This window comes from Solanum dulcamara, chromosome 10 (genome assembly GCF_947179165.1).
Source record: "Solanum dulcamara chromosome 10, daSolDulc1.2, whole genome shotgun sequence".
Taxonomy (NCBI): domain Eukaryota; kingdom Viridiplantae; phylum Streptophyta; class Magnoliopsida; order Solanales; family Solanaceae; genus Solanum; species Solanum dulcamara.
In genome coordinates this window covers 67,065,191-67,079,130 of record NC_077246.1, presented here as the reverse complement: position 1 = coordinate 67,079,130, position 13,940 = coordinate 67,065,191, and the positions used below count along the sequence as shown (strand labels likewise).

The 13,940-nt window shown below is 34.2% G+C and overlaps 1 protein-coding gene across 1 annotated transcript; it reads left to right on the top strand.

Annotated features, from left to right (window-relative positions):
* Positions 1-676: 676 nt before the first annotated feature.
* Positions 677-10,337, top strand: LOC129870417 (histidine kinase 4). The gene is made up of 11 exons (XM_055945203.1): positions 677-1,645; positions 2,419-2,652; positions 2,748-2,917; positions 4,278-4,496; positions 4,592-4,778; positions 4,869-4,920; positions 5,026-5,255; positions 5,468-5,566; positions 5,900-6,603; positions 7,596-8,087; positions 9,763-10,337. Exons 1-11 carry the CDS (start codon positions 1,313-1,315, stop codon positions 10,022-10,024), a joined length of 2,982 nt encoding a protein of 993 aa, XP_055801178.1. The 5' UTR covers positions 677-1,312; the 3' UTR covers positions 10,025-10,337.
* Positions 10,338-13,940: the final 3,603 nt, after the last annotated feature.

Here is a 13,940-nt window from a genome sequence, read left to right as displayed (position 1 = left end):
GGTACAACAATACTGGTACTAAAATTTAGTATAACATATAGTTATAAATTTAATGTCTAATAGAACTAGTACTAGTACATTTATACATCCTACTCAGTGCTATTAAGTATTAGGTTTGTTCATAATTATATTTAATTTATGTGATATTATTTAATTAGGTATGTGTTTTAAGAAATATGGTTCAAAATAAATTTTGTATAGCCAAAAATTGGACTGTTTAGTGCACTAAATTCTTACTATCAGTAAGGTTTATAAATAAAAGTGAAGCTAGAATTTTAATTTTATGAAGAGGATTTTAAATGATAATAATTGAATTTTAAATTTAATATTTATACATATTTAATGAATTATTAAACATAAATATATTATTTAAGCAATGTCTATTAGATTCGGACGAACTTACATGCGGAATAGCAGCCCTTATCATTGTCTGAAAAAACTGGACTACAAAGGTCTATTATAACCGATCATATCCCATAACCTTCGAAACAAACAACAATAACGTTACCAATTACATTGAGATTTCTTTTCTATATAGCTAAACATCATCTTATTAAAAATAAAATAAAATTTTTAAATATAAAATACAGTAACATTTTTCCTTGTGACAAATTTAAAAGAAAATTATATATTCTTTCAGTTCTCAGTTTCTAAATATTGAAAAATGCCTTCTCTTCTCTTTCTTGGTTGGTTTTGTTTGTATGTTTGTGCTTTAACTGGTTTTATTGCTCTCTTCTGGTTTCTTTGAGTTCAGTATTGGACTTCAATATTTTTATAGTGTACATAATATAATAATGAAGAAAAAACAGTGAACATGCTCTTCATTGTCTAGATTCTTCAACTAAACTCCATGCTTGAGAAGAAAAAAGGCACATGATTAGAGTGGTTTTTCATTTTTTTATTCCATTTCCAAAAACCCCCATTGACAGACACTGTGTGAGGAGTTCTTGGAATTTGGGATTATTATTATTTTTTTTCATCTTTTTAGGACTGCAGTCAAGGCCATGCTTGTTTTTCCATGAGAGAAAAAAATTCTTTCTTTTTCTTGGGTTTCTCTTCTTTCCATCCTCATGATAGTGTGAGGAGAGAGGGGGGTGGGGGGAAATGATTTGTTTGTTCATTTTCTTGGTGGGTTTTTTGCCTTTTAACACATTTGTAGTGAATTTTTTGCCTTTCCCTATGATTTAAAATAGTGGGGTTTCAAGAAACTGCTCGTCCTTTTGCAGAAAGCAATGATTTTTAGCTCATTTATTTATATGGGGTTTCTTGTATCTTTGTGGTTAGGAAAATTTTGAAGAATATTGAGGAGTTGATGGGTGAGAAGATGCAAAGCCACCATATGGTGGCTGTGAAGGGGAATGAGCAATTTAACACAAAGAGAAAGCATAGATTTGTTCCTCCCCAGGGTTATCTTCCTAAGCTTTTTGCTTTATGGATTATATTTTGTACATTCTTTAGCATTGCTTTGTACTTTTATATGGATGCTAATCATAAGGAGAAAAGAAAAGAAGGGCTTGTGAGTATGTGTGATCAAAGGGCAAGAATGTTACAAGATCAATTCAGTGTTAGTGTGAACCATGTACATGCTCTTGCTATACTTGTATCAACTTTCCATTATGAGAAGAATCCATCAGCAATTGATCAGGTTTGTGCTCCTAAATGGTCGTAATTTCTCATTTTGGACTGAAAAAAAGTTATGAAATTGGTTTAGTTTAGTGAGGGATGATTTGATTTTCTGTTAGTCTTGGTGGTATTGCTTTATCTTTTGCAATTGTGATGAGTTTTATTTGTCTCCCTGTTGTATCGTGTGAATATTTTGTCTTTGGTTGGCTCTATCTTTTACCAACGACAACACCTATGCCTTGCCGTATCGAGGATGTGATCTTAGATAAGAGGTTGCGGAGGACACAGATTAGGGCAGAAGGTTAGTAGGTAGGAGTGCATGCATTGTCTTGTTGTTCATCCATACTACTAGTAGTAGTATTACTCTTCTAGTTTCTTGTTCTTTGATCTTTGTTACTATATGTTGTTATTTGTATTTCAACTATCGTATTATTTTGCTGTAGTATTGTTTTGTTACTATTTGTTGTTTTTTGTTACTATCGTTTGTTTCTTGTACTTCCTTTACTTTTTTTTGTGGATTGCTTTGGACTTTTTTTCTTGAACCGAGGGTCTATGGTAAACAATTTCTCTAGCTATGAGTCAAGGGTAAGGTTTGGGTACACTCTAATCTCCGCAGACCTCACTTTGTGGACTACGTTGTTGTTGTTGTAACAACTATGCCTCAGTTCTAAACAACTTAGTGTTTGTTGTTGTAACAACTATGCCTCAGTTCTAAACAACTTAGTGTCAGCTGTATGAATTTTCAATATTTGTTTTGCTCCAATGGGACTCTGATTCTCTTTACTAAAAATGCAGAATACTTTTGCTGAGTACACTGCTAGAACAGCCTTTGAGAGGCCACTATTAAGTGGGGTGGCATATGCAGAGAGAGTTTTAAATTCAGAGAGGGAAGAATTTGAGAGAGAACATGGATGGACTATTAAAACAATGGAAAGAGAGCCTTCACCAATCAGAGATGAGTATTCTCCAGTTATATTTTCTCAAGAAACTGTTTCCTACATAGAATCACTTGACATGATGTCGGGAGAGGTAATGAATTAGTTTCAAAAGTTCAATGGATTTAAGCTTCTTGTTAGTTGTGCTAGCTTATTTTATTGGACTGTTCTTTTGCCTGGTTCATTCAGGAGGATCGCGAAAACATCTTGAGAGCTAGGGCCAGCGGGAAGGCAGTTCTTACAAGCCCCTTCAGGCTTCTGGGTTCTCATCACCTTGGTGTTGTTTTGACATTCCCTGTTTACAGATCCAAGCTTCCCAAAAACCCGACGGAGCATGAACGGGTTGAAGCCACTGCAGGGTAAGCTTGTGTCAATGTCGTTTTCTGATTGGATGAGTTCTTGCATGCTCGATGGTCTGAAGATATTTGCTTATCCTTTTTTTTTGCGTTAGAAAAGTTCAGTTCATTTGTTTTGCGCGGCCGCCTAATGCCAATCATCGTTGTTGGTCTCTAACTTAGTGCATTTGTTCTTTCTACTTCTCGCTCCCACAAGCTAGCTAACAGAAATATATGTAGCTTGGTTCAATTTCTTAAAGATGTAAAGGTGTAGGCCTATTCACCGTGCTAACCACATAAAAGGGATGACTCATTCTATTATTTGGGTGTTGCAAGATTCTCTCCAGTAACCATTATTCATGTGCATTTGTTTTAGTGAATAGTAGTTGAAGATATGTTTTTGGTCAATTAATAGGTGACGGGGTGAGATAGGGCAGGTTCTGCTACTATTTGATAATAGTTTCATCTAGCTCTTTAACGAAGCTATGGACTAGAAGCTTTTAGTCAATGCCAGCTCCGCATTTGGGTCATTATAACTAGTGTCTAGTTTTATATTAGCAACTAAAATGGAATTATTTGTAAGTAGCCTTGTCAAGCTGCACTTACTTCTGGCTGTTACGATTCAATCCTTAGGTTTTCTTCCCCTTTATATGACTACTGTAGCGATGAAAATATAGTATACTTCTATGTTTTTTAAGTCTAAAGCCGCTTAATTTCTAAAGTAAGCAAGTCCATTCAGTACACACTAGGTGCTAAATATGTCATTTCACGTCCTAATGATAGCTGATAATATGAGGGACATCATTTGGACATGAGGTATATATAGAGTATAGTGTGAACTGTATGGTCTTGGTATTGGGACTTGAATATGTCAAAGTTGGAGAAAGAGGCAAGGAAGAGGCTCCAGGTGCCCCTTGCGACAGGCTCGTTTCGCGAGAAGTCCTAGCCTCAATACCAGGCTGGCCTTGCGTTGCAGGGGCCCTTGTTCTGTAAAAAGAATTCCCCCAGTCCCTTTACAGCAAACTATCTATATCACAAGCCTCATCACGAGGAAGGGTCTTTCCTGGCCAAACCTTCTCGCAAATGCCTCCTATTGTAAGGCTATTGACAGGAGCTCGCCTCTTCGCAAGTGGATCTTTCTGTGCCTACATTATCTGCAACTACTGCATTTCGTTGTTCTCATTTTACATTAATCTACAACCAAATGGAACTAATGTTTGTTGAATAGATTATTGATTTAGGTAAAACCTTTTCTTTTGCTTAGTTATTACTAGTGTTTTAGTTCATCTCATGATAATGGATACTTGTTCTACCTTGTTTTCTAAATTTTTGTTTTTCATGTCTCTGAAAATTGAAGCTAGCGTATGCTCTTAACTCCACACAGGTATCTTGGTGGTGCCTTTGATGTTGAGTCTCTCGTTGAGTGTCTACTTGGGCAACTTGCTGCAAATCATCCAATTATTGTAAATGTCTATGATGTTACAAACTCTTCTGATCCTTTAATCATGTACGGACATCAGAACCCCAGTGGTGATGCCTCACTAAAGCATGTAAGCAAGCTTGATTTTGGTGATCCGTTTCGTAAGCATGAGATGATTTGTAGGTAAGTGCTCATCCTTCTTCGACTTGGTAGCAAGTGCTCTGTGTAAGAAAGCTTAAATTTTGACATGGATCCTTGATATGCTTATACCTTTGCAGGTATCTTTATGAGGCCCCTATATCTTGGGGTGCAGTGACCACTGCAGTTTTTATTTTTACCATCTTCCTCTTAATTGGCTACACGGGTTACAAATCTGCAAGCCACATTAATAAAGTAGAGGATGATTTCCATAAAATGCAGGAGCTAAAGGTTCAAGCTGAAGCAGCTGATGTTGCCAAATCCCAGGTTTCTTAATACCTTTGTCCACTTTGAGTTCTTTATTCCATTTGATTGATCTTAAGATGTTGACGTGCATTTTCTGTTTTGCTAAATAAGTTCTTGGCTACTGTTTCACATGAAATAAGAACTCCTATGAACGGAATTCTAGGTAAGGAGCTATTCTTGTATTAATTTGCAGAATTATTTCAATAGTAATTTAACTCAACACACTATTTCTACTTCTTGAATACCTGCTGTATGATTGTGAATTCAGGAATGCTGGCTCTGCTCCTAGATACGGATCTGAGTTCAACTCAAAGAGATTATGCTCAAACTGCTCAAGCTTGTGGGAAGTCACTGATAACATTGATAAATGAAGTGCTTGATCGGGCCAAAATTGAAGCTGGCAAGTTGGAACTTGAGGCAGTTGCATTTGACCTTCGCTCTATACTGGATGATGTTCTCTCTTTATTCTCTGACGAGTCAAGGCGCAAAGGTGTTGAGGTATGTTCTTGAACATTCATAAGTTCCTTTATTCTCATACACAGAGTAATTTATTGTTGTTGTCCGTTGGTTTAAGCATGAAACTGAGCCACTATGTCTTCAGCTACTAATTTTTCTCTTCTGTCTTTTCGGCTTCTGCTACCTGTTACCTCTGGATTTCAATTGTTCCTGGTACTTCTTCCTGACACGAAATGATTTATTGGGAACTGAAGTTGGCTGTCTTTGTTTCTGATAAAGTGCCTGAAATTGTTATGGGGGATCCAGGAAGATTCAGACAAGTGATAACAAATCTGGTGGGCAACTCAGTCAAAGTAAGTAAACAGGCAATCTTCTCATCCCTGAACCATAAGCACAAGTTCCTCTATACACTATTGGAAACTAGGAGGTAAAAAGAAAGGAAGGGAAAAAAAGAGGCAAAATGGAGAAATAACTTTTAAAATCTTCCTTTAATTAGTGGAATGCGAAAGTTCAGAGAAATTTAAGATTTACCTTCTTTGTACAGAAAAGTAGACGAGAGAGAAACATTCCTCTTTTTTATTTGCTTTCTCTTTTAATGTTGCATTCAAACCAGGAAATGCTAACCTTTAGAACTTTGCTATTTGTTCTTGAATCATTATGATTACCGAAATTTTGTTCTTTGACAGTTCACTGAAAGAGGGCATATTTTTGTTCAAGTTCATCTGGCTGAACAAAAAAAAGATGGTGCCAAAAATGACACCTGCTTGAATGGAGGATCTGAAAGTGTTATTTCTTCTAGTGCTTTTCATTTCAAGACCTTAAGTGGTTATGAAACTGCTGATAGCCAGAAGACTTGGGATACCTTCAAGCATATAATTGCTGACAATGGGTTGTACTATGAATCTGCAACTAAGGTGGTGAACGATGATCTCTCTCGGGGTGTCACTGTAATGGTTAGTGTTGAGGATACAGGGATTGGGATCCCTATAATAGCACAAGATCGAGTTTTTACACCATTCATGCAGGCAGACAGTTCAACTTCTAGAAACTATGGAGGAACTGGTATTGGGTTAAGCATTAGCAAGTGTCTCGTCGAGCTGATGGGTGGTCATATAAGTTTCATTAGCCGTCCCAAGATTGGAAGCACATTTTCTTTCAGTGTTGGCTTCCTAAGATGCGAGAAGCATGCTGTTGGCGATCTGAAAAAATCTCAGTCTGATGATTTGCCTAGTTCATTCAAAGGTCTAAATGCTATTATAGTCGATGAAAAGCCCGTAAGAGCTTCTGTAACAGTATATCATCTGAAGAGACTTGGTATTCGGGCAGAAGTTGTCAGTAGCATCAAGACAGCAGCAGCCACTCTTGGAAGAAATGGTTCTGTTGTTTCCAAGTAAGTTTTCATCCTTTGGCGAACTTTTTGCTTTTTATACTCTGTAACTGATTCAGAACTGCAACATGTAATACTTAGATTAATCTAACTCTTAGGCTTGCAAGGACACATTACTATTAATGTTGTTATGTTAGATGCAGTCTAAGCTAATTCCTTTGACCATTTTAGGCCCTCTACAGATTTTGTTAGAGTGGATTATGGTCCCACTTCGGTGGGGGAAGACTGGTGGTTTGTTTATATGGAGTTGGATAATACTCCCTTCCTGAGCTAATTTTTATGGTTGAGTTGGGCCCAAGTACCATATCTTTATATGGTATTGGAACTAGGTTCATCCTTATTTAGGTTGTGCTGGTCCAGGATCCAGTTCAGTCTGGGCGTTAAGGGTGGGGGTGGGGGGTAGGGGTGGAGGTTAGAGTGGGTTGGAGTCTTGGAGTCCCACATTGGTTGGGGAATGGGAGCTGGCTTTTGGGGTTGTGTTAGGCTCAATTGCCATATCTTTATAATCTTTTTTAGTGAAAATGGAATTTTGTTTTCTTATACTGATCGACAAGATGAGGAGAAAAAGGAGGTCAATTCCACAGAACTAATAAAAAAAACATTTGCTCCAGACATATATTTACTAGTATCATTTCATTCTTGTATTTCTGCACATTTCACCTGCCAGCTATTATCACCTAAAATATGTAGTAGCAGAAGGCAACATAGAGGAAAATATTTAGATGTAGAAATATATCCAATCTGTCATTTATGGAATGATGATCTTCAAAATGCCACTAGAATGCCATTTTTTTTTCTTATTCAGTTCCCTGCATTAGGAATTTCAGTGTTTAGCAAGATGTTCAAATCTATCAGAGAATAGCCTAAATAACATGTTGGTATCCCCTCAAAAAAGGGGGAAAACAACTAACTAGAATAGTACAGAAACGTTGTTTAGGATACATGATTCAAAGTGAATGCATTAATTTAGATTAGCATTTGTTATCTTGTCTCAGTGACAGGAAGCTGGACATGATTCTGGTCGAGAAGGACTTGTGGATATCTGAAGATGTTGATCTAAATTTACACTTTCCAGACGTCAAACAAACTGGACATGTGTATAAGTTACCTAAGATGATCCTTCTGGCGAGTAATATCACCAACACTGAACATGAAGAGGCTAAAGCAGTAGGTTTTTCGGTGATAATGAAACCTCTTAGAGCAAGTATGATGGCTGCATGCCTTAAGCAGCTAATTGGAATGGGAAACAAGAGTCAAGGAAAAGATATGTGCAATGGATCTTCTTCCCTTCGTGGCCTATTATGTGGTAAGAAAATTTTGGTGGTCGATGATAATAGAGTAAATCGCAGGGTTGCTGCTGGTGCACTCAAAAAGTTTGGGGCCGAAGTAGAGTGTGCTGAGAGTGGGAAAGCTGCTCTTGTGTTGCTTCAGTTACCACACAATTTTGATGCCTGCTTTATGGATATTCAGATGCCAGAAATGGATGGGTATGTTCAGAACTTTTCGTTTTCCTTATCTAGTGATGTTCTTCATAGTAGTTCCACTTGCGAGTTTGTGATGAGAAAATTTGGATTATGCCACCTTTGAGTTGAAGCATCAGTTTAACTGTGTGATGGTTTGCGGTAGAAAATTCAAAATGTGTACTGTCAATACAGTCTTCAAACTCTGTTCTATATTGAAACCAAATATAATTCTACTGGACTTATGGACGGTAAAAGGTGCTATTGATTGCTGAAATGATTTTAATGTATTAATTATCCACAGTTAAACTGGTCTTTGTTTCAATTCTAGCTTTATAAAGTACCACTAGTTTTAAACTAATACCCATTCTTGTACCTAAGTTCTGGTTTGTACACCTTAAGTATCGGAATTTAAGTCCCTGGCTGTAGTATATTGACAGATTTTATCTTTTAATCGTCGAGTCTGAGATAAGATAATTGCTGATAGACAACTTTTTTGATATACCGACTGGTCATTGAATTTGAAATGATGTAAATGTTGATAATAGTTGGATATTTTCGGATTTCAAAATGATGTGAAAGAGCTTTCTAATAAAAAACTTGAGGATTTTAAAGGAAATAATGTAGCTTTATAAGTTGTCACATATTGTTGCTAATCAGTTTTAGCTCTCTTCTTTAATACACATCCTGACCTTAGTGAACATGAATGATGCTTTCTTTTTGCTTCTTTTCTTTTTACCATGTGATTACAACATGAATGACACTAGTGTTCATAATGTGCTAAAGAAGAAAATGGATTTCAAAAGGGTATAATAAGACTAATTGTTGCTGAATTGCCAGAAAACTACTAAATGTAGGAACCATAGAGATTTCTGGGACAATTAAGGTTAACATTTGCTTAGTAGCTAAAAATCTTTGAGGCTATTGGAACAATTCGAACAAATTTCGAACTTACCTCACATAAAAAATGAATAAACCTTGAATTTGATTCGAAATTCAAAAAAAACTCTTGAGGAGACAGAGTTGAACGGACAACATCTTTGCTAACTAGTATTTTCTGGAGTTTTAGTCCCAACAAGACTGTCAAGGCTTGTATCATTTGATATCATCTCACCATGGCAAAATTCAGTTGTTTGCTTTTCTTTTCATTATGCATTTTCAGCTCCACTAAGGATCTCTTCGGAACTGTTTACCCATACCTCAGATGGTTACTGTCATTTGAGAGTTCCAACATTTAAGAATATGCTCACAAATATACTCCAGAAGTCTGATTCTCTTTGTTGTGTACATAGCAACAGAGATGATCAAATATTAATTTATATAGGTATTTGACCACGTCTAGTGTCTGCATAGCTTCTGTGTCTATCACAGCTTTATAAACTTCTTTGAAACTGTTGCTAGTGGTTGGTGATTGTCGACCTACTTTCCCAAGACAGTGATGTTGATTGGATTTCACTTGAATGGGAAATCCTACTTCACTCATTTGTGCATCTCTTTGTCCAAAACTGCAATTTTGGGTGTTGAGATTCAGTGCAGTTTGAACTTCATTTCCTGTGGGAAAGCAGGTTTTACTAAATGAAAAGATTGTCTGTAGGAGAATGTGCTTTTGTACCAAGGGAAAGAAAAGAGTAACTAAACACGAACATCCAAATAAATTGAAGTACAAATGTTTATTAAATCTAATTCTTTTGAAATTTTGCAGGTTTGAGGCTACACGTCGAATTAGAGAACTAGAGGGCATTGCAAATGAACAACAGAATGGAGTATTGAACTGTGATGGAGGTACAAAGAGGCACAGGTGGCACATGCCAATATTAGCCATGACCGCTGATGTAATTCATGCCACGTTAGAGAAATGCCTCAAGTGTGGGATGGATGGTTACGTCTCAAAACCATTCGAGGAAAAGAATCTTTATCAAGCTGTATCCAAGTTCTTTGAATCCAAGCCTAACTCGGATGAATAACTAAATTCCTTTCCTACTCTACTAATTTTGCTGCACCTCTCTGCTGAAACGGACTACCAGCAAATTTTCAGCATCCTGCTGGTGCATTCTTGTTTGACTTGTTCTAGTGAATGGACATGATTAGCCACAATGACACATTTAGCAAGTGACTAGCTTCTAACCAATTTAGATCTTTGACATGATTAGCTTCTTAAGTATATATTGTTGTATGTATACTGCAAAAGAACTTCTATCCCTGGCTTGTATGTACATTTTAAAGGGAGGAAGAAGTCAAAGCTGTATAATCTTGATAGCTTTTTATGGTTTCCTTTGATATTTTTGACTGAGAAGCTACCCTTTCCCTGAATTTGTATGTTGACTATTTTCTTATAAAACTTTCCTATTCTGCATCTACACTTTGTGGCTACAAACCACGGTGTCGGGGGTTCAAATTCCTCTTCCTCTGAGGGTAGGAAAATCATGGTCTGAATAGCGCACCAATACTGATCCTGCTAATTATGTCCACTATACAGTTGCGGAGTCGGGATTTTGATTAAGGGGTTCAAAATTTGAAGTAGACATACGAACTAGTTGAAGGGGTTTAACATTTATTATATATACAAAAAAAATTATTTTAATCATGTATAAATAGTATAATTTTTTACCAAAGGAGTTCGGATGAACTCAAGGTGGCTCTAGACATTGCCACCATATACTAGGCAAAATCCAAAGGGTCCCAAATTCCAGAAAATATTTTTTTTAAAAAATAAATATGAGTCGTGTTCTGAGCCGTTCATTGCATTAGGCGCTGAGCGGCTAGCCATGCATGACACGATGAGACACGACTCAAATTGTTAATCAGGTTATCAATTACAGTAACATTTATTATAGAAATCTATTCCTAATTTTCTATATACGTATATTTTAAATTATATAAATATTTTTCACACTTTCATCACAGAACTGAAAATTCATAAATATATTGGTCAGAGGGGAAAAAAAGGAAAATATATTGACAATGTGTTCCTTTTCCTTTACTTGGTAATCTGTTCCTCACGTTGTTACGCGTAAAACTGATGAATGAATTTCTGTAAATTCCTTATTGCTGGGACCCTTCACAGAAAATAACATAACAATTATATGATTACTCATTAATCATATACAATTTTCGTTTCAAATTATCTTTTGTAGAATCTAAAAATAGTTATCTTAAATTATTTGTTATCTTAAAAATTTAAGATAAAATTATTATTTTATTTTCATTTTATCTGTAATAGTTTTTTTTGAAGATTACAAGAACCTCAATTACGATAATGTTACGATAATTCAAATATCAATAAAGAAATTATAAAAAAGTATCACAATATAATTTGAGACGGAGAAAATAGTTGTTAAATATTACTAGTATATTTGACCTTACTATTTCATAGCTTGCGCGTTAGGTTCGCTGCAAGCCTTGCAACAACCAAATTTTACGAGTCCGTGTAGACCAAATGAAGCGTATACACGTTTGCTTCCTTTGAATTTTTATTCTTTTCATATAAACTTTTGTTTTCCATATGTTTCATTTATGTACCTTTTTTATTTAGTAAAAAAATATTGGTACCTTTTATACAGTGGTGTGAATTTAGGATTTTTATTAAGCAAGTCTAAAAAATAAAAATATAGTGCATAAAATTTGCATATAAAATTTCAAGGTAAATTTTGAGCCCCTAAATCATTGAGGCAAATTCAAGTCTTGTGTTCATTGAGGCAAATTCAAGTCTTGTGTTCACAGGTCTTCAGCATAAGGACTATCTTTACCTTATATATATATTATAATTTTTTGCCAAAAAATTTGGGTGATCACCCTGTCAATCCCCTATATCCGCCCATGCTTTTACATTTGAAAGGTAGAGTAGGATTTTTGGTCCCTCAATTATTAATAAATTTTTGTTTTGATTTTGTGATATAATAATTCAATATTTTACCTTTATAACTAAAGTGTGTATTTGTTGGTTTCTTTAACATAGGAAATAGGTTATATTTAAATTATTTTTAGTACTATATTATCCTCACACATAGGGCTGTACAGGGCAAACCGATAAACCGCACCAAACTGACAAATCGAACCAAACCGGAAAAAAAAACCTACCAGTGGTTTGGTTTGACTTGGTTTGGTGTTTGAAAAAAAAATCTGACCATTATAGGGTTGGTTTGGTTTTAACTAAAAAAAGTCAAACCGAACCCAAACCGACCCGATTATAAATATACTACTTTTAAATTATGTTATACATAAAAATATTTATTAAAATATAATTTATAAATATTTTTTTAAAATTTTTCATAATTTTTGTTTTCTTTCTTACATTTAGATTTGGACTTGAGAAGCCCATCTAAATAATATACAAAAAAATCCCATTTTATAAAGTTAAAACTTCAAACAGTGTTCTGGCTCCATTTTATATGTTGATATTTTGTACTAGAACTCTTTTTAAGAAGCACTGCTCTGTGTTTTTTATTAGATACTATGAAAAATCCGAGAAATCCGAAAAAACCCGAGAAAAATTGATATCGAAAAAACCGACTTTTATTGGTTTGGTTTGATTTATAGATTTAATAACCCGACACAAATAGTTTGGTTTAATTTATAAAAAATCCGAACCAACTCGGTCCATGTACACCCCTACTCACACATAGAGTAATGGCATAAGTTTAACATACTATATGAGTAATTAAATAGTGAAACAGTTAATAATTATGAAAATTTGTGAATATAAGAATCAATGATGCACATTTTCAAGTAACTGAATTCTAAATATGCAATTATAATTTATTAATAACTAAGGGACAAAATTATTGTTAATCTTATTTGAAAATATTTTAACTTTAAACTTCTCATTCTTCGATTAATGACATATTTTTACAACTATATAAATATCACCAAGTATGTACAATCATATATTTTAAAAGTATCTTTTTTTCTTAAGTTCTCAATACTGAATCAAATGTGGCCAAATAAAATGGAAGGGAAGGAGTAATATTTTTTATTATTCATTTCTTAAATAAAAAAATAAAAAAAATCGATGAGATCACGTTGAACTTTAATGGAACTAGTCATATGTCACACAACTTGGAGAGATAAACTGTTTTTAGCTCAAAAAAGAAATTAATCAAACAATAGACATTATATATATTTGTTTTCGATTTAATTTCAATAAAAATATATTTATTTGCACTAAAATTGCTAAATTATTTTTATAATAAAAAATCACTCAACTTTAAATAAATATCACAAAAGCCGTTAAACTATTAATTTTCTATAACAAAAGAATATTTGAACTTTGCTTAAGTAACACATAGAGTCATTAGGAGAAAAAAATGAGATATTTTATCTGATACATAGGCAAAATTAAAATTTTTTCTTATTAGAAAAAAAATTATTTAGCTACTTTCTACTATACTTATTAGGGTGGTTCAAAATCGAACCGAAACCAATAAATCGAATCGAAAAAAAGTTATTGATTTATTGATAATGGGTTATTGGTTTAGCAGTTTCGATAATGATTTTAATTTTTTTTTATTATCGGGTTATAAGTTCTTAATGATTTAATGTATTTTCTTAACAGGTTACCTGATAGCCCGATAATAACTTAATAATTTATATTTATTACCATTTGGTATATAAAGTCTTTCACTTAGTATTTAGTTTTCATACTTTTATTTCTTGTTGTTTCAAACTATTGATTATTATACAATGTTTTACATTTGTTTTTGAGCAAGACACAATTTATCAATTTATTTGCATGGTTCATTTGGTTTGTCACTTTGTTTTTAAGTAATTTTCAATGTTTTTTTTGTATCAAATCTACGGTTAAATCGATAATGATCAATAGCCGATAAGTCAATATCAAATGGTTTTATAACGGTTTGACATGTCTATAAATCGATAACCGAT

What these genes read in the sequence shown, in the direction of transcription:
- LOC129870417 (XM_055945203.1), top strand. Translation starts at nt 1,313, where the DNA reads ATGGGTGAGAAGATGCAAAGCCACCATATGGTGGCTGTGAAGGGGAAT. An exon ending in AAGCATGAGATGATTTGTAG is followed by an intron (nt 4,497 to 4,591) that starts GTAAGTGCTCAT and finishes ATACCTTTGCAG; the next exon opens with GTATCTTTATGAGGCCCCTA. An exon ending in CAGATGCCAGAAATGGATGG is followed by an intron (nt 8,088 to 9,762) that starts GTATGTTCAGAA and finishes GAAATTTTGCAG; the next exon opens with GTTTGAGGCTACACGTCGAA.